The 26,700-nt window shown below is 40.1% G+C and overlaps 5 protein-coding genes across 5 annotated transcripts; all 5 read left to right on the plus strand.

The window, feature by feature from the left end:
• Positions 1 to 4,339: 4,339 nt before the first annotated feature.
• On the plus strand, positions 4,340 to 5,952 carry LOC125313894 (MDIS1-interacting receptor like kinase 2-like). The gene is made up of 2 exons (XM_048274961.1): positions 4,340 to 5,869; positions 5,941 to 5,952. Exons 1-2 carry the CDS (start codon positions 4,340 to 4,342, stop codon positions 5,950 to 5,952), a joined length of 1,542 nt encoding a protein of 513 aa, XP_048130918.1.
• Positions 5,717 to 7,815, plus strand: LOC115748927 (MDIS1-interacting receptor like kinase 2-like). Its single transcript, XM_030685592.2, has 2 exons — positions 5,717 to 7,148; positions 7,234 to 7,815. Exons 1-2 carry the CDS (start codon positions 6,008 to 6,010, stop codon positions 7,635 to 7,637), a joined length of 1,545 nt encoding a protein of 514 aa, XP_030541452.2. The 5' UTR covers positions 5,717 to 6,007; the 3' UTR covers positions 7,638 to 7,815.
• Positions 7,816 to 10,455: 2,640 nt separating this feature from the next.
• On the plus strand, positions 10,456 to 11,691 carry LOC115733563 (MDIS1-interacting receptor like kinase 2-like; the record flags this gene model as incomplete). Its single annotated transcript, XM_030664215.2, has 1 exon — positions 10,456 to 11,691. A coding segment is annotated over exon 1 (1,236 nt), but the record flags the coding sequence as incomplete, so codon positions are not given.
• A 34-nt stretch (positions 11,692 to 11,725) lies between these two features.
• Positions 11,726 to 14,240, plus strand: LOC115731612 (MDIS1-interacting receptor like kinase 2-like). The gene is made up of 3 exons (XM_030662271.2): positions 11,726 to 13,258; positions 13,345 to 13,783; positions 13,894 to 14,240. Exons 1-2 carry the CDS (start codon positions 11,809 to 11,811, stop codon positions 13,746 to 13,748), a joined length of 1,854 nt encoding a protein of 617 aa, XP_030518131.2. The 5' UTR covers positions 11,726 to 11,808; the 3' UTR covers positions 13,749 to 13,783; positions 13,894 to 14,240.
• Positions 14,241 to 20,703: 6,463 nt separating this feature from the next.
• Positions 20,704 to 23,997, plus strand: LOC115731611 (MDIS1-interacting receptor like kinase 2-like). The gene is made up of 2 exons (XM_048274968.1): positions 20,704 to 23,515; positions 23,594 to 23,997. Exons 1-2 carry the CDS (start codon positions 20,704 to 20,706, stop codon positions 23,995 to 23,997), a joined length of 3,216 nt encoding a protein of 1,071 aa, XP_048130925.1.
• The last annotated feature ends 2,703 nt before the right edge of the window (positions 23,998 to 26,700 follow it).

The following is a 26,700-nucleotide window of genomic DNA, read 5'->3' on the forward strand; positions in this document are numbered from 1 at the left end:
GCCATCCAAGCACGAATACCTTCGTTTAAGAGAATATTTTGGTGTAGAAAGTCTCAAATTCAGGATCTTCCGTTGCACGGCGGAGCGACTCTAGGCCGAATTTTCAACGTGCTTGGAAAGCCTGTTGATGATTTAGGACCTCCTTTATGGAAGATGGATCAATTCCCAGATATAGATATATCTAAAATAAGACGTGAACGAAATAAAAAAAATTAGATCCATAACATCTAGAATCATTGATATATGTGTGGATACTATATAGATTTTATAACATATAGATTTCTTTTCTATGGATATGGATCCATTTGCTTTATTTGATTCTTGCTCGAGTCGGCATATTCTCAAAATACCTATATCTACAGCTGTGGCAATAGGCGCGTGATTTGGTAATACGCCAATTTGTCCAGTATTAGTAGATAAAATGATTTCTTTCACTTCTGAATCCCAAACAATTCTATTAGGGGTTAATACACAAAGATTTAAGGTGGTTCTCCGATTATTTCACAGAGACAATCCTTAGACAGTAAAAATTAGATCAAATGAGAAATAAAAGATAGTCTAGCCTCTAGCTCTTCTTTACGTAGACCCCTTGTTTCACTTCGATAGTATCGGAAATCAGGTGGATGCAGAAGAAATGGCTGCATTTCTATACTATTAAGTAAGTAAAATGGTTAAAACAAAATCTGTCTTAAGTCACATTACTTATTCTATTGGATCTTACGGAGCCTGTTCATATACTACTAGTCCTAGTAGGAATAATAATCATTGGTGACCGTCGGATTAAGAGTCCCAACTAGAGTGGGATCTATTGTAAGCCCTTAGATTAGAGGAGTCCCAATCCATCAAAACTCTCTGTTATTAGCTGCATAATGATAAAGTTTTAATTTCTCGGATCACCTATTAAGATAAGACCTTCTGACTTAATAAAATTCTGAATTTGATTTGAAAATTTGAGAGTCCAACTCCATGAGCCTCCCGGGCTCTAATTAATTGAAAGAATAATTAACTAAGGGCCTCGCTTAATTATAAGAGCTAAAATGGGCTGATTTGAACTTGAATTTAAGTCCAAACCTACATAGATTTTCGACACTTTCATGTTTATGACCCATTCGAATTTTGCAGTCCAAATCATAGGCTCATTTTGAATTCCCGGGCTCAATTAAGGCCAATTCTAAATAATGAGTATTTAATTGAAAGCCTTAATAATCAAATTAAGGTTGAATGGATAGAATTGAGCTCAAAACTAGGTCCAATTGACTCATAAAAATTCGGCACACCATCTACGTCCTGGTCGAAGTTTTCAAAATAAGTCCGGTCCACCCACCTGACTCACCTCTAGCTTGAATGCAATGATATGCGTTTGATTGATGAAAATTAAATATGCAATGCATGAGAAATTATTTTTTGTGAGAACTATGACTAATCCTCATTTTCTACGTAAACAAATGAATTAAAGAAAATCAAAATTTAGGTATCAATAGTAGGTGCTGTGATTTAGATTAATGCTAGAAAGTACAATTTAGTGCGATTGTCGGAGAAATCACGAAAATTGCAAAAGTTATCGCAGTTTCCTTGGAGAAAAAGTGCCAGATTTATGCTTACAGTTGTTGATGACTGCTCAAGTAAGACACGAGTGTTTGTGCTTAGGCACAAATTTGATGCTATTGTTAGGATCGGGTAGTTTAGAGCTTTGATCGAAAAAGAGACCGGTAAATCGGCCAAGTATGTGCGGATTGACGGTAGCATGGAGTTTTGCTCGGAGTTGTTAAATAAATTATACATGAAAGAAGGCATAGTGAGACACTACACTAGTGCTAATGAAACACAACATGTTGCAAAATTGATAAGCGGAACATTCCTAGAGACGACCCATAAAATACTCTCTAGTGCTGGTATGGCTAGAGGATTCCTGACGAATACGCTTAGTACGACGAGCTACATAGTGAATAGATCTTCATCTACTATGATTGGATATTAGACTTCCTAATAAGTGTGGTCAGGTAACGTTGTTGATTATTCTATTTTTAGAATATTTGATTGCCTATGTTATGTTCGAGTTAGTGATGATAAGCTCAATGGAAAGGCAAGAAAGTGCATGTTCAAAGATTATGCACAAGGTGAGCGAGGTTATCGGTTCCGGTATTCGGAATTGAATTCACATATCAGCAAAGAAGTTACATTTAACGAGTCTCTAATACTTCCGGATATGAGTGATTATAGCAGTGTTCATACTGATTTGAACGGTGTTTATCTTGAGGTGGAGCTGCAACCAGAAACTCTAAAGTAGCGGGTAATAGCGAAGTAATTGACACAAACAATGCTTGTAGAGAGATGGAGCTTATAGAACCAACGGTTGCTGTAACTACCAATATTAATGAGGTACATATTTGATCTCATGACAGATATGGATGCAGTGATGGTTTTGCTTTATCTATGATAGGGAAGCTTGTGTCGAAAAGTCCTTGTGGAGTAGTTAAAAGGGGTATGTACAATTGGAGTTCTAATGAGGTCCTCGGTTATAGAGAAGTTCAAACGCAGTTTGGACTTGGAAGACATCTGTAGTAGTTGAGCCCATTGAGGTTGTTGCGAGAGTAGCGATAGTGTTCGGATTCTAGCGAAGCGATTGTGACTTGGCTCAAACGTCAAACCAAAATGAAGATTATTATAATATATCTTGAGTTTGAATTCATTGAATAAAGTTATCGGCCACGTGAAAGTGGAGTACGTGCTTTCTTGGTCGTGAAAACTGGAACGAAGAAAAAGGAAAACGGAAAGGACTGACAAATTAGCTTCCATGCGCTCAACCAAAGAACTAATAAAAGAAAGGAAAGTTGACCAGACTTTGAAACTTTCCTTTCCGCGTGGGAGTTTTCTTCAAGAAAGATTATCTTAATATTGCCTTAGGTATGCGTATATATGGGTTGCTCTTTTGCTGCAAGAAAACACACCGTTGTTGATACGGTGAATCTACATGTCCTGCTTTGCCGCTGAGGTTGAGGTTTCACTTCTGAGCAGATGTTCATGGCGTGAGATCCACGGCTGGTGTACTCATATATAAGATATTCTAAGTGTTGAAACCGATTAATTTTTGTGAGTTTAAGATTTATTTCATTCATTTGCAAGATTGTTGATTATTTCGTGAGGAATTGCGGGGCTAAACACTCGTGGGTTATTTGATGTAATTGGGGCTGAGAAATATCAAGAGTGTTTGAGTGACTCGAGTGTGGTTTGTAATCTCCGTTGGATCACTTGTTCTATTGTGGAATTCGTTGCTGTTCTCTGGGTGGACGTAGGTCTCTACGACCGAATTACGTAGATTTAGTGTCCGATTTATTTTCTTATTCTATCTATTTTATTGCTCGATTGCTTGTGTCGCGCAATAAATCACGTGAAAAGTTGAGTGTTTGCATACATAACATAAAGATTTTAACCTACATCAACTTTCCTCAAAGACTTCTCCGTCGGAGTCTCTGGATTGGATTTCATGTAAAGGCTGGGGCTCAATTCGGCTGATGCATAATCGGCGGGGTTCTAACATGCGAGGTGATGAAAAGTCACGGCATTAGCAATCTTGTCAAAGGAGATATGGCGCTGTTGGTTTTCTGAATTGTTCAAACTCCACGACCGTGCGCTACTTTCTTTTCTCTCGATACTTCACGAAGGGCTCCTCATATCTGAAACTTAAGGATTTACCTTGGAATACGTTAGCTAGTAGGTAGCATGACATTATGGTGACTTTTTTAAAGAAAATTCGGACTACACCAATCGATATTTATTATAATATAATGATTGATTATGGTTTTCTCTATCCCTTTAGTATCCATAGATTTATTTAGAGTCCCACTAAGGATCGGATCAAGTTTGAATGGTTTGAAAATGGGTGTGATTCAAATTGATCAATTTAACCCATATTGACTCATATTGTTGAAATACAACTTTGCGATCAAACTCTCAGGGCCATTTTGGCTAGGTCATTTGTGCAAAAATGGGGTGGACCGCGTCGACATTTGGCTTCATGAAGTCCGAGTGAGAAGACTTCCCTTTTGCGCTTTGAATTGCAAATTAGGATCGGGTCGTGTGGAAAGTTGAGTGTTCATTCACATCGCTTTTCTCGAAGATTTGTACGTCAAAGTCTCTGGATTGGATTTCACACAAAGGGTGGGAGGACTCAATTCCGAAATAACGACTAGTTAGTTGTCGTTATTTCATTTCCCATTATGGTGGAAAATGATAGGAAGGGGAGTTTTCACAGCCTTTTTAAAGCATCGCTCATTGCCTCAGCAACAAAGAAAACCAACTTACAGAACCAAAAGAGAGAGAAGAAGAAGAAGAAGAATCCATGGATTCTTCACCAGAACTCAAGAGGGTCATGATGAGCCTTGTGGCTGCCCTTGCCCTTTTCACCACCTTTGTCTTTCCACTTCCTGCTCATGCTTCCCCTGCAGAAGCACAAGCCCTCCTCCATTGGAAGTCCAGTCTTAGGAACCATTCGGTTTCTTCCCTCTCTTCCTGGACTCCCTCTCCTCGTAATGCCACTGGTTCCGGCTCGGCGGTGAGTCCATGCGCTTGGTATGGCATCTCCTGCAATCGGGCTGGAAGCGTGATCCGGGTTAATCTCACCAGTGCCAATGTCGAAGGTACGCTTGATGAATTCCCATTCTCATCTTTGTCTCATCTAATGTTCATGGACCTGAGCTTAAATAATCTATTCGGCCGCATTCCGCCTCAAGTTGGCCTCCTCAGCAATCTCACCTACCTCGACCTCTCTATCAACCGGTTCTCTGGCAAAATACCGCCAGAGATCGGCTGTTTAATGAAACTGGAGGTCCTACACCTATTTTCCAATGAGTTAAATGGCTCAATTCCCCTAGAAATCGGGCAGTTGCATTTGCTCAATGAGGTCGCGCTGTATTCCAATCAATTGAAGGGATCCATACCTCCCTCATTGGGTAATTTGAGCAAATTATCTACACTGTATGTCTACAACAACTACCTTTCCGGTTCTATTCCTCTTGAAATGGGAAATATGACAAATTTGGAAGTGCTCCAAATGGGCACCAACAGCCTGAGAGGACTAATTCCTTCCACTTTGGGGAACTTAACCAAATTGAGAGAGCTGCACTTATTCGCCAATAACCTCACCGGTTCTATCCCCCTAGAGCTAGGGAATTTGAACCTTCTTAGCTCGTTGAGCCTTTATCATAATAATCTTACCGGTTCAATTCCACGGACATTTGGCAATTTGACGGAGCTTGCCCTTCTTTATCTCTATGGTAACCAGCTTTCGGGTCACATTCCTGATGAGATAGGAAATCTCCATGCTATGCGTGACTTGGAGCTGAGTAGAAATCACCTCACTGGCCCAATTCCTTCTTCTGTGGGTCAGTTGACAAACCTAGTATATTTGTTCCTCCGCGAGAATCAGCTTTCTGGTTCAATTCCTGAATCCTTAGGGGATCTGAAGAACTTGACCGTGCTGGAATTGGATGCCAACCAGTTAATCGGCTCCTTACCAGAGAAATTGTGCCGAGGTGGGTTGCTCCATAACCTCACAGTGAGTGGCAACAAGTTAACTGGTTCTATCCCTAGAAGCTTAAGAAATTGCACAAGCTTAGTCAGAGTCCGCCTTGAGGAAAACCAGCTCACTGGAAACATATCCGAGGCCTTTGGTGTCTACCCCCACTTGGACTTTCTTGACCTGAGTTTCAACAAGTTCTATGGAGAAATCTCAACAAACTGGGGAAGTTGCCTGCGTTTAAGTCAGCTAAGAATTGCTGGAAATAACATCACTGGTAGCTTGCCTCCTGAGATTGGAAACGCGACTCAACTGCATGCGATTGATCTTTCTTTCAATGGTTTAGTTGGGGAGGTTCCAAAAGAGTTTGGAAAATTGACTTCTCTGTTGAATTTGAATCTAAGAGGGAACCGACTTTCTGGCAGTATAAGTCCTGAGATTGTATCGCTATCTGGCCTCCTAACATTGGATTTGTCCAGAAATAAATTAAGCATGCCTATCCCGCAGAGTATTGAGCTTTCTTCAAACTTGTTCCTGTTGAATTTGAGCAACAACCAGTTGAGCCAACATATTCCGGGGCAAATAGGGATGTTAACTCATTTGTCCGAGCTAGACTTGAGTTATAACTTGTTAAGCGGTGAGATCCCAGCTGAATTCAGCAAACTGCAAAGCCTAGTGAAACTGGACCTTTCGCACAATATTCTTTCTGGCCTTATATACAAGACTTTCGAGGCTATGCCAGGTTTGGAGAAGGTTGACATCTCCCACAACGAGTTTGAGGGTCCAATCCCCAACACCACGGCATTCCAAGATGCAGCAAAGGAAGCGTTACAAGGCAACAGTGGATTGTGTGGAAATGTTGAAGGGCTTGAGCCCTGTAATCCAGCGGTGGTGGATAGGAAAAATTCTCCGGTGGAACCCCGAGTGTTTGTTATTGTTTTTCCTCTGCTAGGAGCAGTTCTACTGTTTAGTTTCTTTGGAATATTCTGCATTTTCCGCAGAAAAAAGTTCCATCCAACAGTGGAACAAGCACCTAAGACGACTGAAGTGTTTTCTCTATCAAAGTACGATGGAAAGATCTTATATGAAGACATCATTGAAGCCACGGGGTGTTTTGATGAGATCTACTGTATTGGAAGGGGAGGCTATGGAAGTGTCTTCAAAGCCAAATTAAGATCAGGTGATACAGTAGCTGTAAAGAAGCTCCATCAAACGGCTGACAACGGGCAAACGGATCAAAAGGAATTTTTGAATGAGATTGGGGCATTAACGGAAATTCGACACCGCAATATTGTGAAACTTAAGGGCTTTTGTTCTCATCCACAGCACGCATTCTTGGTGTATGAGTACTTGGACAGAGGAAGCTTGTCTACAATCTTGAGCAATGAAGAAGAAGCTGAAGGGTTGGACTGGAACAAGAGGGTGAATATCGTAAAAGGCGTGGCTTATGCTCTATCTTATATGCACCATGATTGTAACCCTCCAATCGTTCATCGAGATATTTCAAGTAACAACATTCTGCTTGATTCGGAGTATGAGGCCCATGTTTCTGACTTCGGCACGGCTAAGCTTCTGAAGCTGGATACATCAAACTGGAGTGCTGTCGTCGGCACTTATGGTTATGTAGCACCAGGTTAATTTCTTAAATCGACTCTTAATTTAAGGTTGAGCTAAAGCAATGTCTTCATGATAATACATATATCTCCCTCTTTGTGCAGAGCTTGCTTACACAATGAAGGTGACGGAGAAATGTGATGTGTATAGCTTTGGAGTAGTGGCCATCGAGGTGATCAAAGGAAGACATCCGGGGGATAGCATTTCATCTCTACTTGCTCCACTTGACATGGGGATCTCAGCTGTTTTGAGGAATCTATTGGATTCACGCCTGCCAATGCCCATGCCAGGCGTTGAGGATGAACTTCTGACCATCTTCAAGCTAGCAGTCGATTGCTTATCTGCTAATCCCCAACTCAGGCCGTCCATGGAAACGATTTCTCAGGAACTATCAGCTTGTTCAACCACTTTCCATGGCCTTCGAAATTCAGAGACAGCCACTGATCTTGTGAGAGACACAACATCTTCAAGCCGTTCACTGGACCCTTCTGTAGGATATGTCGTCTGATAAATGGCGTCGCTCTGTCAACCACATGCAAGGAGGTCTAAGATCTTTAATGACAACCATAGTAGTCTAGACTAATTAATTAAGTCTTAAAATACTTTGACTGTCAGCAAAAGTTTGAGTGTTTAGCCCATATAAGACTAGTGTCTTCGGAGTGTAACTTAAGTATCCATGTCAAGTCAGAGTGTTATTATCTTGGAACCGAAGAGTCCATGTAAAAGTTTCTAGACTCCTGTCCTTCGTTGGTCCTTATATACTTTTAATTTGAATTTATGTAGAAGCAAAATCGTCATACATGCAAAAAAGTTTCAATCATGGATCTTTTCAGAGTGCATTCTATCAAAAACTAATTGTTTGTACTCGCGGCCATCCACCATAATTTCGGGTTTTCTGCAACTTACTACCGCTGTGTAAACATGACAGAGAGGGCAATCAATTGGTTCCTATTCAGAGTGCTAGGCCCATGCTGCCATGGCACGAGTCTTTTAATAGAAGTTCAGTAGCTTTTGATTGCTCCAAAACAGAGAAATCCGGACTTCGTCTTCATTAGAGCTTCGAACTTAAAGTGCTTAAATTAGGAAGATCGCTGGTCATCGTTCATTGTTTCATCTCAGGAGGAGATACTCTAGTGTTTCTGAAAGAATGCAACTTCTGTTCTGCCAACACCTTATACTTTAAGAGTGTGAAGGCAAACGATATCCTGCCCTCCAAAATCTTGAGGGAATTAAATCATGCCGCTCTGTTTTTGCAGACAAGTCAAACTCATTTGTGTTTTAGCTCACCGTCAACCATCTTTTCTGTTGTACAGAGCAGGGAACTTGCATTGCCCTGCGCAAAACTTGTTAGAACAACTTCTCCTCATGAACTTCATCTGTAAAACAATGGAATTAGTCTCTGAGAGCTTAGAGTTTTGTGAATTTTAATGTTTGAACCCGCCCTCAATCCCTCTCTAGTATAACCCAACATCGTAAAACCAAAGTCTCAGAAAACTTTGTGAAAGAATAGTATAGGCGGGAAAAAAAAAAAATGAAGTGACTGCTATTCGAATCAAGGCGTAGCGACACAATGAGTTATTTTCACCCAACCTTCTCAAGCAGTAGTGTCAATTCATCTCGATTGTACTGCTTATCTTGGAAGAATAGCAACAGGAAATATGCAAAGTCAACAAAGAACCACCTGGTGGGAATATTCAACATTTTCATGATGCCTTCATTATGCCAAATGGCATCCACAAAACATGTGTTCCACTAGTTCATGCTTGCTGATGCATTTCCATTGTCAGATACGAAAATCACAGGAAAATAAGACCGAGGAATCCTCCTGAACCTGAGAAAAAAAAAACAGATTTCAGAGCAAAAGAGAACTGGCCATGGATTCACAAGGCTTCAAGATTGTCATAAAGCTTCTAGCTTCCCTAGCCATTTTCAGTCCTAGTCCTTCCAACAAGTGCCACCTCATGGTGAGAAAACAAAGAGGGATGAACGCTACAGATAGTGAGGTACCAGTTCAGAGGAGAAGCACCAGTTCATATTTGTTAGTGAAATCTTGTCGGAATCAGCTGAAACTTTAGTATGTTGTTCGCGAGATCGAGACCTACCAAGTGATCGATTCTAAACATTGAAATCCTCCCTCCGATTTGTCTCTTAATTTCTTCGGCAGGGGTTAGAGTTTTCTTACTACTTTCGTTAATCCACCTTTGTTGTTATGATATATTGCTTTGTTGTTGGTTTTGACTCAAAGTCATTAACGTAGATGACAGCCATCATACATGATACAGCCCATGTTGATATGGATAGTTTTTGCAAAATGTTAAAGAATTTCTACATTGTTTTTCTTTTTTCCATTTTTTGCTTTGTTAAAAGAAAACAGAAATTTAAAAGAAATGTAAAAAATGTTTCCATGATCGTACCACGTAGGATCACTGTCGTCAACATCAGCGATCATTTCTGCAAGAATCGGTCAACACGGCAAGATTTGGCCCCGTAAACGCCGGGGGAGAAGACTTTGATTTTGCGCTTAGAATTGCAAATTGTGTGGCGCAAATTAGGGTCTGATCGAGTGGAAAGTTGACTGATAACTCGCACTCCGGAAGACTTTGACTTTACACCACTCTCCTGAACGACCGTCTCTGTCAAATTATCCGGATTTCGTAGAGAGTGGTTGGGACCAAATTCCTAAGACCATTGCGAGTCCGAAAAGTCACCAACCAAGTCCAAGAAGAAAAATTCTAACGTTTTGAAGGGGCGAGGAATAATAAGTGTCGTAATTTTCGCACGGCATTTATTTAAGTTTTATAACTTTTTCTATCACATAAGCATGAAAGCCATAATTTTCTTTTAATCACTCAAGTGTTATATAACTTTTCAATCAACCGTTTGAATAACATAACTTTTTCTAAAATTATTCACCATATGTCCTACGTCGAACTGAGCGATTTGAAAAAGTTATGACACTCAAAGTGATGGATTAAATGTTACAATACTCAAGGTAAACATTTTTTGGAAGACGTAGCACTCGAGTGATAAAAAAAAATAATTATGATACTCAAGTGAACGCACATTAAAATTACTGTGCTTGTGGCGTGGTTACCCATTCATTTCAGTCAACTTTGGGATGCTACTCCCAAGCAATATCAACATACCCTTTTTTGGTCTTCATCAGTTTCCTACTATAAAGGGAAGATGATAGGAAGGTCAGTTTTCACAAGCATTTTAAGCATCATTCATTGCCTCAGGAAACAACCACAAAACCCAACCGCACCCCCCGGGCAAAAAAAAAAAAAAATTCCAACTTCCTAGAACCAAAAGAAGAAGAAGAATCCATGGATTCTTCACATGAATTCAAGAGGGTCATGAGCCTTTTGGCTGCCCTTGCCCTTTTCATTTACTTTGTCATTCCACTTCCTGTTCATGCTTCCCCTGCAGAAGCACAAGCCCTCGTCAAGTGGAAGTCCAGTCTTGGCCAACATTCGGTTTCTTCCCTCTCTTCCTGGACTCTCTCTCCCCGTAATGCCACTGGTTCCAAGTTGACCATTAGTCCGTGCACTTGGTATGGCATCTCCTGTCGGGCTGGGAGTGTGATCGGGATTAACCTCACCAGCGCCAATGTCGAAGGTACGCTTGATGAATTCCCATTCTCATCTTTGTCAAATCTCAAGTTCATGGACCTGGGCATAAATAGTCTCTTCGGCCACATTCCGCCTCAAATCGGTCTCTTGAGCAATCTCACCTATCTCGACCTCTCTATCAATCGGTTCTCGGGTAAAATACCGCCTGAGATCGGCCGTCTAACGAAACTAGAGGTCCTACACCTAGTTTTCAACGGTTTAAATGGCTCGATTCCCCAAGAAATTGGGCAGTTGCATTTGCTCAATGAGCTCGCTCTGTATTGCAATCAGTTGGATGGATCTATCCCTTCCTCATTGGGTAATTTGAGCAAATTAGCTATACTGTATGTCTACAACAACTCCCTTTCTGGTTCTATTCCCCCTGAAATGGGAAACATGACAAATCTGGAAGAGCTCCACATGAACGACAACATCTTGACAGGACCGATTCCTTCCACTTTGGGGAACTTAACCAAATTGACACAGTTGAACCTATTTGATAATGAGCTTACTGGTTCTATCCCTCTGGAGCTAGGGAATTTGAACCTTCTTAGCGCGTTGAGCCTTTACGAGAATAATCTTATCGGTTCAATTCCGCCGACGTTAGGCAATTTGACAGAACTTACCCTTCTTTTTCTCTATGCCAACCAGCTTTCGGGTCACATTCCTGACGAGATAGGAAATCTCCGCGCTATGTTGGACTTAGAGTTGAGTAGAAATCAGCTCACTGGGCCCATTCCTTCTTCTTTGGGTAACTTGACCTACCTAGAATATTTGTTCCTCCGTGAGAATCAGCTTTCTGGTTCGATTCCTGGATCCTTAGGGGATCTAATAAAATTGGAGGAGCTGCAATTGGATACAAACCAGTTCGCAGGCTCCTTACCAGAGAACTTGTGCCGAGGTGGGTTGCTCCAAAACCTCACAGTGAGTCGCAACTTCTTAACTGGTTCTATCCCTAGAAGTTTGAGAAATTGTACAAGCTTAATCAGGGTACGCCTCGAGGAAAACCAGCTCACTGGAAACATATCCGAGACCTTCGGTGTCTTACCCAACTTGAACTTTATCGACATGAGTTTCAACAACTTCTATGGAGAAATCTCAACAAACTGGGGAAGTTGCATGCGTTTAACTGATCTAAGAATTGCTGGAAATAACATCACTGGTAGCTTGCCTTCTGAGATTGGAAACGCGACTCAACTACATGCAATTGATCTTTCTTTCAATGGTTTAGTCGGCGAGGTTCCGAAAGAATTTGGAAAATTGACTTCTTTGGTGAATTTGAATCTAAGCAGGAACCAACTTTCTGGTCAAATAAGTCCCAAGATTGTATCGCTACCTGGTCTTCAAAAATTGGATTTGTCCAGGAATAAATTAAGCATGTCTATTCCGCAGACCATAGGGCTTTCTTCAAACTTGTTCCTCTTGGATTTGAGCAACAACCAGTTGAGCCAAGATATTCCAGGGCAAATAGGGATGCTAACTCATTTGTCCGAGCTAGACTTGAGTTATAACTTGTTAAGCGGTGAGATCCCAGCTGAATTCAGCAAGCTGCAAAGCCTAGTGAAACTGGACCTTTCGCACAATAATCTTTCTGGTCTTATATACAAGACTTTTGAGGCTCTGCCAGGTTTGGCGGAGGTTGACATATCCCACAACGAGTTTGAGGGCCCAATCCCCAACACAACGGCATTCCAAGATGCACCAAAAGCAGCGTTACAAGGCAACAATGGATTGTGTGGAAATGTTGAAGGACTTGAGCCCTGTAATCAAGCGGTGGTGGATAGGGAAAACTCTCTGGCGATAGGCAGAGTATTTCTTATTGTGTTTCCTCTGCTAGGAGCAGTTCTTCTGTTCATTTCCTTTGGAGTATTCTGCATTTTCCGTAGAAAGAAGTTCCATCCAACGGTGGAACTAGTACCCAAGACAACTGAAGTCTTTTCTCTATCAAACTACGAAGGAAAGATCCTATATGAAGACATCATAGAAGCCACCGGGGCTTTTGACGAGATTTTCTGCATTGGAAGGGGAGGGTATGGAAGTGTCTTCAAAGCCAAATTGAGATCAGGTGATATAGTCGCTATAAAGAAGCTCTATCAAATGGCTGATAGTGGGCAAACAGATCAAAAGGAATTTTTGAATGAGATCAGGGCATTGACGGAAATTCGACACCGCAATATTGTGAAACTTGTGGGCTTTTGTTCTCATCCACAACATTCATTCTTGGTGTACGAGTACTTCGACAGAGGAAGCTTGTCTACAATCTTGAGCAATGAAGAAGAAGCTAAAGAGTTGGACTGGAACAAGAGGTTGAATATAGTCAAAGGCGTAGCTCATGCTCTATCTTATATGCACCATGATTGTATCCCACCAATCGTCCATCGAGATATTTCGAGTAACAACATCCTGCTTGATTCGGAGTATGAGGCGCATGTTTCTAACTTTGGCACGGCTAAGCTTCTTAAGCTGGACACATCAAACTGGAGTGCAGTCGTCGGCACATATGGTTACGTAGCTCCAGGTTGATTTCTAAAATCGACTCTTGGCCCTCTGGTTTAGCTAAAGCAATGTTTTTGTGCTGACTTATATATCTCCTTATTTGTGCAGAGCTTGCTTACACGATGAAGGTGACGGAGAAATGCGATGTGTATAGCTTTGGAATGGTGGCCATCGAGGTGATCAAAGGAAGACATCCGGGCGATGGCCTTTCATCTCTGTTGGCTCCAGTCGACATGGAGATCTCAGTAGTTTTGAGGAATATATTGGATTCACGCCTGCCAAAGCCTGTGCCAAGCATTGAGGATGAACTTCTGACCATCTTCAAGCTTGCAGTCGCTTGCGTATCTACTGATCCCGAACTCAGGCCGTCGATGGAAATGATTTCTCAGGTGCTATCAGCTCATTCAACCATTTTCCATGGTATTAAAAATTCAAAGACACCCACTGACCCTCTGAGAGATGCAACCGCTTCAAGCCGTTCAATGGATCAATTTGTAGAAGATATCGTCTGATAAACTATTTTGCTCTGTCAACCACATGCAAGAAGGTCTAAGATCTTTAATGAAAAACGCAGTCATTTAAACTAATTAATTAAGTCTCAAACTTTTTCTAATCTATTGTTTTGATCACTGATGTGTTAACTTTATTTGCATGTAGGAGAAGATGAGGACTGCATCTCGCTCATGCTCAAGTGAGTAAGAACTGCCTTTTGTTTTGGAAGGAGCAAAACCTGAACTTACTAGCATCTGGTTTCGCTTGCAGAGAGAACAGCTGAACTCAAGTGATGCGTCGAACTGTTTCTGTATCTACTATCTAGTATTAACCAGACTAGAGTCGTCGCACTCAAAGCTATGTATCCATGTCAAGTTAGAGTTAGGAAATATGATTTTTGTACCAGTGTTAAGTTGCTTATGTATCTAGTGTTATCATCTTGGAAGAGAATGGTCCATGTAAATTCGAAACAGAGCATTTATGTGAAGTCTCTGAAATCCTGTCCATTGTTAGTCCTTTTAAAAGGTTCATTGTCCCATTTCAACACCCTCTCAAGTGAATGCTCTGATACTATATTAGAAAGTTCAATCCAAAAACTTAAGCTAATAGATGTAGGAAGAGCACATGAATATAAAAAGCATATAGAACCCATCGCCAAGCAATGTGGGTTAATATTCCAACATTGTGTTCCATGTAACTTAGGACCGCACCGTTACATAACAGTGAGTGCATTCAATGGGTTCCTATTCCGAGCGCTATGTGCAAGTTGTTGCGGCATGGGTACTTATTAGAGGTTCAGTAGCTTTTGATTGCTCCAAAAGGAATATGGCACTAGAGGGAATCCAGACTTCATTTTCATTAGAGTGATTAAATTAGGAAGATCCCTGATCATCATTTTATCTCGTGGGGAGAGGGATTCAACAATACAATGCTTTGTCAAGTTCGGTTATGTTACTACCTTATACTTCAAGAATGTGAAGGCAGAAGATATTATGCCCGCCAAAATCTTGAGGGATTTAAAGCATGCTAGCCCATTTTCCCTCGGCCTCTCTCCATTATCAAGTACAAATAGAACTCATTTGTGGTTTAGCTCACCATAAACCATCTTTTCTGTTTTTTTTTTTTTTCAGAACAGTGAACTCACATTCCCTTCGAAAAAAATGTCCGAACAATTTTTGTTTCATTTACTTTTTTCTGCTAAGAAGTAAACAAATCTTTGAGAGCCCAGAGCTTTGTGAATTTCAAATAGGAAACCATAGTAGACCACTATTTGACCCCGCCCTCGATCAATCTCAAGTGAAACCCTACATTGTGAAATCATAGTTCAGGAAAACTAAGTCAATGAGGAGTGTAGAGAGGGGATGAAAGAATGGAGCAAGAACTATTCGACTCGACGCATAGCGAGACAATGTGTCATTTTCCCCAACCTTGTCAAGTTGTTGGGTCAATTCAATCTCAATTCCTGAGTGTGCGGCATTATCTTAGCAGAAAGGCAACAGGCAATATGCAATGTCAAGAAAGAACCATCTGGTGGCAACAGTCAACTTTTTCATTATGCTAGATAGCATCAACAAACATGTGATCCACAAGTTAATGTTTGCTGATGCATTTCCATTGTCAAATAAGGAAATTTGATCGAGTGTAAGTTTTTAAGCATCCCTTTGGGGCCTGAGAAAAAACAACGAGCAGACAAAAAGCGAAAAAAGGCCTTGGAATCACAAGGCTTCGAGAGAGTCATGATGTAACCTGTATTCGTATGCTTTGTTTTGATAGCTCCGAAATAACTGATAATAAATTTTGCATTTTACAGCGCGATAACAATTGGATAGAATTGTAAACATTTGTCATATTTGAATGTGAACATTCATATTTCAATGTAATCCTTTTATCAATAAACAATAGACAATTAACTATTTCACACGTCATAAATGTCACGTCCCTACTCCTAGAAATAAAGGACAATGATACGGGCATCCTCTTACCCAAAAGACGCAGCCTCAAAGATGAACCAACACAAACCACCACAACCTTATTATTATTATTATTATTATTATTATTATTATTATTATTATTATTATGTTAAAACAGTGAATTGGCTATAGAATCAGAGTTCTAAAATCCACTGAAACTAGTATATACATCACTAAACTTAGCTAAAACCAACAACATCCTTGGACATAAAAAAATATCTCAACTCATATCCAAAAGTTCAACTACAAAAAAATCATCGCCGATAATACTCTCGTCCTACTTGCCGCTAGCTAAAAAACGTAAAAATGATTTATAATGAATGAAGTGAACAACACAGCTTAGTGAATTATACATATCTCATCAAAGCATATAGATATATTTATAAAACAATACTAGAAACTCAATAATCCGAACCCATAATATATCATGCATACCAAATCTAATATAAATTATTTCATTCCAATATTTATATGTATTAAAAACACTTATCAAATTAAACACATCGAATTACACATCAATGGTTCATTCGATTGATCAATCTCATGCTCAAAATCCAACCATGGTCACAACACAACGTCTAGTGATATGATAACCAAGATTTCCCTTGGCAAGGTCTCCACTATTATTAACTGGTGGTACGGCCCAAAAGGATATCCAAAAACTAGTATGTTTACCCAAATCCCGTAACTAGGTTAACGGCCATAGCGAGCATCAATACCATCACCCTCCAAAAATTTACAGAACCACCCAAAAACCGTAACATAAACTGGCTTCACAAATCAATACATAAATCATTTTATAAATCATTTCTCAAAAAATTTCGAAATTCAATATATAAACCAAATTCGCAAAGCAGTACATTTCACCTTTCATGAAACATTTTGAATAACTATTTTCAAACCTGTCTAAATAATCAAAAACTAAAATGTATCATTCAAATTTTATGCAACAAAAATGCTTTGTCATAAGTCATAATATATCTATCTGTGTCACTTTCAAGACATGAGTTCACAAATTCAAAGAAGATAACACCACTCACTCGGAAAAGTCCATACCATCCCACGAAAGCCACTTCAGCTGACAAAGTTGAAATCCTATCAATTAAGTGAAAACAATATCAAAACTCAAATAACTAACCACCTTAACTAAGATTCAACTAGGCAACGCTATTACGGAGTCAAATCCTTCACTACGAGTCGACAAAAGACCTCAAGAACAGCCAATCACAACTCGTAACCACTAATACAAAGAACAACAACCACTCGAGCAGAATAGCTACTTGTGCGCAATATCTCTCTCTACCAAAATCTAACTCCAATTCAAGTGTGTTTAATATCAAAAGAAAGCCCTTTCAAAGTACTAAAAGATTTTAAGCTTCACCAACACAAAATCTAGCCAGTAACCAACGAAATTCGGCACAGAAATTTGCTGGTCGAGCTATGTACAGTATGTTCTGAGAATTTCGAAAAAAAGATTTCTCTTAAATCTCAAGTCCAAATTGTTGTCCTCAAAATCATACAAGTTTTTAGGGATGCAAAGGACCTAGTTATCACCGTCGACAGCCAATACAACTAGGGCTATGATTTTAACTCTTCGAACAAAAACTAACTTACAACAGGGAAACACTTGCTAATCACATGCAAAAGGAGTGTAACAGCATTAATCGATATTATCCTATCTACCACTGCGGTTTCTCTCTGTTCTTTCCTCGTGCTTTCTTTCAGCAAGAGGAAGAAGAAGACTCTTGAAGCTTATTTGGGCTGAGGAAGTATACTGGGCTGGGCCCCTTTTACTTATTTATTTGAGGTTCTCTTTTCTTTAAGCTCTTGTATGTCTTATAATAAATCTCACTGAACGTTCTTATCTCATGGTATTATTCGACAAAACTCGTAATTGTCTGAAATACCAATTTTAGATACTTGACCGAATCTTACAATTCGATTAAACCTTGATCCCGATTCGCAAGGTGTCTTGATTTAATAGCTATCGTGAGGGTACATCTTGACACTAAAAAAGACAATTAACTAGGGACACGTCCAATGCGAGATTCTATTTTATTGTGCACCAAAGAAAGGATCAAATTTCTGTGTGGTTTCAAGAATCACTAGGAAATTTCAAATGTAGTTCTTATGGTCTTAGTGTCATATTTTTTTTATTTCAGAATAATAAACTCAACAGGAAAATTGTCAAATAAAGTTTTAAACCTATTGTAATTATGTCAATTCATTCATGAATCTTTTTTCCAATTAAGCCCTAAGCATTTTGTATTTGTATTAATTCAGTCCATTTGACCGGCCGATACTGACTTGGATAAATTTTAATAATATTTTACTATTTTTTCTCTTTTCTCTTGTTTTTTCTTCCCACTATGTCTACGAAGTGTCACCGAACTTGCCGGCCACTAGATGAGGCCTTCACAGCTGCGGGTGAGGCTAGCCTCATCGACCACGAGAGAAGGCAGGCTCACCCACTACTAGCAAGGTCATGGTTGCCTTCGCGGTTGCGGGCGAGGCCAATCTCGTCGACCAAGTGTGAAAGCGGCCTCACTCACTGCCGGCAAGGTCATGGTCACGTAGTCGCGTCTTGTGAAACCAGAACATTGCAAGGCAAGGCTACCTCACCGCCCGCGGGAGAAGACAGCTATGGCCGCTCCCGGCTTGGGCAAGGGTCACAAAGCCCCTGCCGGCCGCCATGAGCTTCAATGACCCTTATCGGCCACAAGTGGAAAGAAAAAAAAAAAGAGAAAAAAAAAAGGAAAAACAATAGAAAATGAAAATTAGATATCAAAATATTATTAAAAATTATCTACGTCGGTGCCAGCAAGCTAAATGGACTGAATTAATATAAATGCAAAAGATTTTGGACTTAATTGACAAAACAAAATGCTTGGGACTGAATTAGTACAATTGCAATATGTTTATGATTTTTTAAATAATTTTTCCTAAATTCGAGTGTCCAAATATAACACATAATTTCAATTCACTATCATCTTCCGACCAAAAAAAAATTCACTATCATCTTGAATATTCTAAGTTGCGACAAAAACATATATCGCATTTAACCATGTTGAAGATTTATCTTTCTTTCCGTCTAGAGATACCTTGCAAAGCCTTAATCTTATTGCAATTGAGCAATATTACCCTTTTAAAAGTAGGTAAACGGGATTAGCTCCTTAGCAGCTCCAGCTCATATAAATTTCTGTTTTCTGTCGGGATTTGGTGTTCTCGGTCGGGGATAACGTGGGAAATTACAATCCTTTAAAAAGGATTGAAGCGATATGAAATGAAGCGCCCCTGTCATTGTCCAAATTAGTTACATATCTTTAAAATATTTGAGCTACACCATACGATATCTACTAGAATTTTACTATTGATTATGCTTCTCTCTGCCCTTCTAGGATTGTTTGTCTCCTAGCATATTCAGTGTTATTCCAGTAAAATTGATGATTGTCTTGTTGAATTAGTGGGTTAAGTAGAGTCTAGTCGAAAATGGGTCTAACTCAAATTGACCCATTTAACTCATATTGTCCCATGTCTACGTAATACAATTGGAGCGTCCCATATCTAACTCCATTTGGATCCAACTCATACTCAATTCAATCCGGTTCCGATTCGCAATAATTTTTCCCTTGATTATGGAAAATAGCATACGGAAAGACATAACCAATTAAAAACAAATGACCGTCAATTTCCTGTGGCCATTAGATTTGTTCAATCAAAGCAGGGCAGTGGTACTCACGAATTTGATCTTTTACAAAAATGAAAAATGCAACAAACTAAAATAACAACAAATCGCAAAGCTTATAAATAGAGGAAAATAAGTTCCTATTATGTGTAGATTTCATTGGGTGATTATTAAACTACGATATAATCAAAGTTAGACATACATAATTCAAAAACAAAATGATTGCCCCGTGTAACGTGCGGGAATATTTGTATTGGAGCCATCAAACACTTCATAATTCCAAAATAATCACAGCGCACACACTTTCTCAATAATTGAGCTCTCTTAGAGAGCTCAAAAAAGATAAGTTATCTGAAATAAAGTTGTTTACCCCAACCTAAATTTGTTTTCGGGTCATAGAAGAAAGTTTTTTGCAAAGATTAGTTTTCCTTCGTCCAAACACCGGAAAGTCGGAATACAATTTTCCGTAAATGTTCTCCTCGAAATAAACGTACCCTGAATCACAATCGCAAATAGTCTTCCACTTATAAGTTGTTTACCCTGACCTAAATTTGTTTTCAGGTCATAGAAGAACGTTTTTCGCAGAGATTAGTTTTTCACCATCCAAACACTGGAAAGTCGGAATACAATTTCCGGTAGAAGTTCTCCTCTCTTCCACTTATAAGTATAATAAAACAAAAGAGCGGACCTTCACAACCACGCTATCGTTTGTCCAAAAAAAGGCTCGAACAAGCAGGCCAAAAACAATCTTGGATTTTCTACTTGAGTTTTCCTTTTGAGTGGTCCGAGTTTGCAACTGGGAATATTCCAGGCTCATTAGCTCAATCATCAGCTGTAATTTATGAATAGAATGGGTTCAACTGGTGCAAGATTTGGCTTCATTAATGCCGAGCGAGAAGAGTCTCCCCTTTTGCGCGCTTCGAATTTTGCATGATGTGCGAAACGAATTAGGATTTGATCACTCTCCTCAACGACTTCCCTTTGTAATTCTCTGGATTCCGAATACTGGTTGGGACTAAAATCCGAAATGGAGAACGATCCGAGTCAGGAAAGTTGCCAAGTAAGACTGAATGAAAGAGGTCCAAAAAGTCTTCATGGAACCAAAAATGCGTTCAAGTCGGCTTTCGGATGCTAACCACCAAGCAATATGAACATACCTTTTCTAAGTCTCCGTTATAATAATGGTCGTTATTGCATTCCCATTATAATGGAAGATGATAGGAAGGTGAGTTTTCGCAAGCATTTTAAGCATCACCCATTGCCTCAGAACAGAGAAAACCGGCGTACCAGAACCAAAAGAGGTGAAGCAGGAGAAGAACCATGGATTCTTCACCAGAATGGAAAAGGGTAATGAGCCTTGTGGCTGCCCTTGCCCATTTCACTTCCTTTGTCATTCCATTTCCTGCTCATGCTTCCCCTGCAGAAGCACAAGCCCTCCTCCATTGGAAGTCCAGTCTTGGCAACCATTCGGTTTCTTCCCTATCTTCCTGGACTCCCTCTCCTCGTAATTCCACTTCCACCGGTTCCGGTTCGACCATGAATCCATGCGCTTGGTATGGCATCTCCTGCAACCAGGCTGGAAGTGTGATCAGGATTAATCTCACCAGCTCCGTTGTCGAAGGTACGCTTGACGAATTCCCATTCTCATCTTTGTCTCGTCTCATGTACTTGGACCTGAGCGTAAATAGTCTCTCCGGCCACATTCCCCCTCAAATCGGTCTCCTGAGCAATCTCACCTATCTCGACCTCTCTATCAATCGGTTCTCAGGTAAAATACCGCCTGAGATCGGCCGTCTAACGAAACTAGAGGTCCTACACCTAGTTTTCAACGGTTTAAATGGCTCGATTCCCCTAGAGATTGGGCAGCTGCATTTGCTCAATGAGGTCGCGCTGTATTCCAATCGGTTGCATGGATCCATCCCTTCCTCATTGGGTAATTTGAGCAACTTAGCTACATTTTATATCTACAACAACTCCTTTTCTGGTTCTATTCCTCCTGAAATGGGAAATATGACAAATCTGGAAGTGCTTCACATGGACACCAACTTCCTCACAGGATCGATTCCTTCCAGTTTGGGGAACTTAACCAAATTGACAGAGCTGCACCTATCTGCTAATGAGCTTACTGGTTCCATCCCAATGGAGCTAGGGAATTCAAACCTTCTCAGCTCATTGAGCGTTTACGATAACAATCTTACCGGTTCAATCCCGCCGACACTAGGCAATTTGACAGGGCTTACCCTTCTTTTTCTCTATGGTAACCAGCTTTCGGGCCACATTCCTAATGAGATAGGAAATCTCCGCGCTATGTTTGACTTAGAGCTGAGTAGAAATCAGCTCATTGGCCCAATTCCTTCTTCTTTGGGTAACTTGACTGACCTACTATATTTATACCTCCGCGACAATCAGCTTTCTGGTTTGATTCCTGGATCCATAGGGGACCTAGTGAACTTAGAGGTGCTGGAACTGGATACCAACCAGTTCACCGGCTCCTTACCAGAGAACTTGTGCCGAGGTGGGTTGCTCCAAAACCTCACAGTGAGTGGCAACAACTTAACTGGCTCTATCCCTAGAAGCTTAAGAAATTGCACAAGCTTAGTCAGAGTACGCCTTGAGGTTAACCAGCTCACTGGAAACATATCCGAGGCCTTTGGTGTCTACCCCGACTTGGACTTTATTGACATGAGTTTCAACAAGTTCTATGGAGAAATCTCAACGAACTGGGGAAGTTGCATGCATTTAAGTGATCTAAGAATTGCTGGAAATAACATCACCGGTAGCTTGCCTCCTGAGATTGGAAACGCGACTCAACTGCGTGCAATTGATCTTTCTTTCAATGGTTTAGTTGGGGAGGTTCCAAAAGAGTTTGGAAAATTGACTTCTTTGTTGAATTTGAATCTAAGGGGGAACCGACTTTCTGGCAGTATAAGTCCTGAGATTGTATCACTATCTGGCCTCCGAACATTGGATTTGTCCAGAAATAGATTAAGCAAGTCTATCCCGCAGAGCATTGAGCTTTCTTCGAACTTGTTCCTCTTGAATTTGAGCAACAACCAGTTGAGCCAAGATATCCCGGGGCAAATAGGGATGCTAACTCATTTGTCCGAGCTAGACTTGAGTTATAACTTGTTAAGCGGTGAGATCCCAGCTGAATTCAGCAAGCTGCAAAGCCTAGTGAAACTGGATCTTTCCCACAATAATCTTTCTGGCCTTATATACAAGACTTTCAAGGATATGCCAGGTTTGGCGGAGGTTGACGTCTCCCACAACGGGTTCAACGGTCCAATCCCCAACACCACAGCATTCCAAGATGCACCAAAAGAAGCGTTGCAAGGCAACAATGGATTGTGCGGAAATGTTGAAGGACTTGAGCCCTGTAATCAAGCGGTGGTGGAAGGGGAAAACTCTCCGGCGACAGGCAGGGTGTTTCATATTGTGTTTCCTCTGCTAGGAGCAGTTCTTCTGTTTATTTTCTTTGGAATGTTCTTCATTTTCCGTAGAAAGAAGTTCAATCAAACAGCAGAACTAGCACCCAAAACAACTGAAGTATTTTCTTTATCAAAGTACGATGGAAAGATCTTGTATGAAGACATCATAGAAGCCACCGGGGCTTTTGATGAGATTTACTGTATTGGAAGGGGAGGCTATGGAAATGTCTTCAAAGCCAAATTAAGATCAGGTGATATAGTAGCTGTAAAGAAGCTCCATCAAATGGCTGATAGCCGGCAAACAGAACAAAAGGAATTTTTGAATGAGATTAGGGCATTGACGGAAATTCGACACCGCAATATTGTGAAACTTGAGGGCTTTTGTTCGCATCCACAACACTCGTTCTTGGTGTATGAGTACCTGGACAAAGGAAACTTGTCTACAATCTTGAGCAATGAAGAAGAAGCTAGAGAGTTGGACTGGAACAAGAGGGTGAATATCATAAAAGGTGTGGCTTATGCTCTATCTTATATGCACCATGATTGCAACCCTCCAATCGTTCATCGAGATATTTCGAGTAACAACATCCTGCTTGATTCTGAGTACGAGGCGCACGTTTCCGACTTCGGCACGGCTAAGCTTCTTAAGCTGGATACATCGAACTGGAGTGCAGTCGTTGGCACGTATGGTTACGTAGCTCCAGGTTAATTTCTAGTTCTTGATCTGAAGGTTTAGCGAAAGTAATGTCTTTGTGCTAACGCACATCTCCCTCTTTGTGCAGAGCTTGCTTACACAATGAAGGTGACGGAGAAATGCGATGTGTACAGCTTTGGAATTGTGGCCATCGAGGTGATCAAAGGAAGACATCCAGGTGATACCATTTCATCTCTATTAGCTCCAGTCGACACGGAGATCTCAGTTGCTTTGAGAAATATATTGGATTCACGCTTGCCAACGCCCATGCCAGGCATTGAGCTTGAACTTCTGACCATCTTAAAGCTTTCAGTTGCTTGCATATCTGCAAATCCCCAACTCAGGCCGTCGATGAAAAAGATTTCTCAGGTGCTCTCAGCTCCTACAACCATTTTCCATGGTGCTCAAAATTCACAGACAGACACTGATCCGGTGAGACATGCAACAGATTCAAGCCGTCTAGTGGATCAATTTATAGAAGATAACGTCTGATTAATGATGTTGCTCTGTCAACCACATGCTAGAAGGTCTAAGATCTTAAATGAAGATCAGAGTCGATTAGACTGGTTGATTAAGTCTCAAACTTTTTTTAGTCTATATTTCGCTCACTGATGTGCTAACTTTATTTGCATTGAGGAGAAATATTTTGACTGGCGACAAGAACTTAGCATTTAATCCATATCAGCACGACGATGAGGACATTTTGTTCATGTCCAAGTAAACATAGAACTGCCTTTCATTTTGGAAAAAGTAAAACCTGAACTTACTGGCATCTAGTTTCCTTTGTAGAGAGATGACAGCTGATATCAACTGATATTTCAAACTGTTTCTGTATCTAGTACTGATCAGACTAGTGTCGTGCTGGTGAAAGGTAGGTATCCATGTTACGTTAAAGTTCGAAAAGGTTACAAACAAGTAAAGTTGATAAGATTGGAATGGAACATTTATATGAAGTCTCTACAATCTTGTCTGTTGGTAGTCCTTTTATAACATCTATTTCGGATTTATGTAGACACAAAATCCTCTTACATGCCGAAGAGTTTGAATCATGCATCCTTTCAGAGTGCATTCAATCAGATTCCAACTGTTTTTAATCGCAGCCACATCTTCCATAATTTTGTGTTTCATGTGACTTACTACCCTTATTCAATCAGTTCCTTTTCCGAGTGGTACATCCATGCTGCTATGGCATGAGTCTTTATTAGAAGTTCAGCAGCTTTTGATTGCTCCGAAAAGAATATGGGATTAGAGGAAATACAGACCTTGTTTTCATTAGAGTTTCGAACTTAAAAGTGCTTAAATTAGGAAGATCACTGATCATCATTTTATCTCAAGAGAAGATTCTATAGTACAGTGCTTTGTCTCAGAAAGAATGCAAGTTCTGTTCTGCTAACACCTTATACTTCAAGAGTGCGAAGGCAAACGATATCTTGCCCACCAAAATCTTGAGCGAATTAAGTCAAGCCGGTCTGTTTTCGCTCCGCCTCACTCCTTTGTTGCGAACAAGTAAAACTCGTTTACGTTGTAGCTCGCCAGCAACCATCTTTTCTGTTTTCCGGAATATTGAACTTACATTGCCTGCAAAACATGTCAGAACAAGTTTACTCATCTACTTTATCTGGAAAATGGTAATCTCTGAGAGCTCAGAGTTTTCTGAACTTGAAATAGGAAATTATAGTAGACCAATGTTTGATGCCACCCTAGATCAATCTAAGCAAAACTCGACATCCTAAAATCAAAGCTCCGGAAAACTTTGTGAATTGAACGGTATAGGGGGGGAAAATGAAGTAACAACCATCCAAATCGAGATGTAGCGAGACGGCAAGTTATGTTCCCCCAACCTTCTCCAGTAGCCAGATCGGTTCAATCTTAATTATTGAATGTGCTTCCTATCCTAGAAGAAATGCAACGGGCAATATGCAATGCCGAGAAAGAACCATCTGACACAAACAGTCGAACTTCTTCATTACCCTAATTAGCATCCTCAAACATGTGTTCCACTAGTTAATACTCGCTGATGCATTTCCATTGTCGAATAGGGAAATCACAGGAAGATAAGATTCCCTTGGGGACCTGAGGAAAATCGACGTTTAGACCGAAAGAGAAAAAAAAGAGAAAAAAAAGGCCATGGATTCACAAGGTTTCAAGATAGTCATAAAGCTTAGTTCAGTCTAACTTTATTGGGAAGAACTACATCTCGAAGCATGCATTACACCAGCACATTCACCCTTCTTTGCTTAATGATAATGGACATACTACAGACGTTCATTGATTTATAGTTGCTTGCTTAGCTGACTAACTACAACTCAACCCTAGCATAGAATGAAAATACTCATGTTCATATGATTCCCTTGGTAACATTCACTTGGATGTCCTGAGATATGTACAGAATCCTATTCCCAAATTTTTAAATACGTCGGCAAAGCACACGTGCGAAAAGGTTAAAAGTGTTCACACACGGGCATAAAAGTCGTTTAGCTTGCTAAAATACAACTTGAGTTTGAGCCCGCGAATGAAACTCAATCCAAACAGGTCGGGAAAATCTGAATTGGACATCGTAGTCCGACTTGTTGAAACCCAATGAAGATGGTTGTGGCAATGATTATTACATTACCCGTCTTTGACGCATTACAATATCTGCCTGCGGTAGTAACTAATACTTTATAATACCGATTACAGCTACAACTATAATAACTATAATAACAGTTACATATAATAGCGCCCTAAGTAATTGCAATGATAATAGGGATCGTGTATAATATGTGTCTCTGACAGCTTGCATGTGATAAAAGGTGCGTTTGTTTCACAGAAAATTTACAATTTGAAAAAAAAAATACTTTCAAAAAAACAATCGATAATATCGCTTACAAAAATAAACGAGTGAAAAATATTTCCTATCACCCATGAAAATAACTAGGTATGGATTGATGTCGATGAAGAAAACATTGACCATTGACTAAAATCATTTATCAAGAAATATTTTTTTGAATCTTGAGTTTTTCGTGAACCAAATGAACCAAATTATTCTAAAGATATCATCTCTTTTATTTTCTCCCTTTAACTCTACCAATGGTTTGAGTAGTATTAATCATGTTTAAAATTTGCTGATGTAAGGAGATTATGTTAATTAATCATAAATGGCTATGGTAGTTGTAAAGAAAAATTTTCCAATTCCTATATGTTAAGTCTCTCAGG

The sequence above is a fragment of the Rhodamnia argentea genome, chromosome 2 (genome assembly GCF_020921035.1).
Source record: "Rhodamnia argentea isolate NSW1041297 chromosome 2, ASM2092103v1, whole genome shotgun sequence".
NCBI lineage: Eukaryota > Viridiplantae > Streptophyta > Magnoliopsida > Myrtales > Myrtaceae > Rhodamnia > Rhodamnia argentea.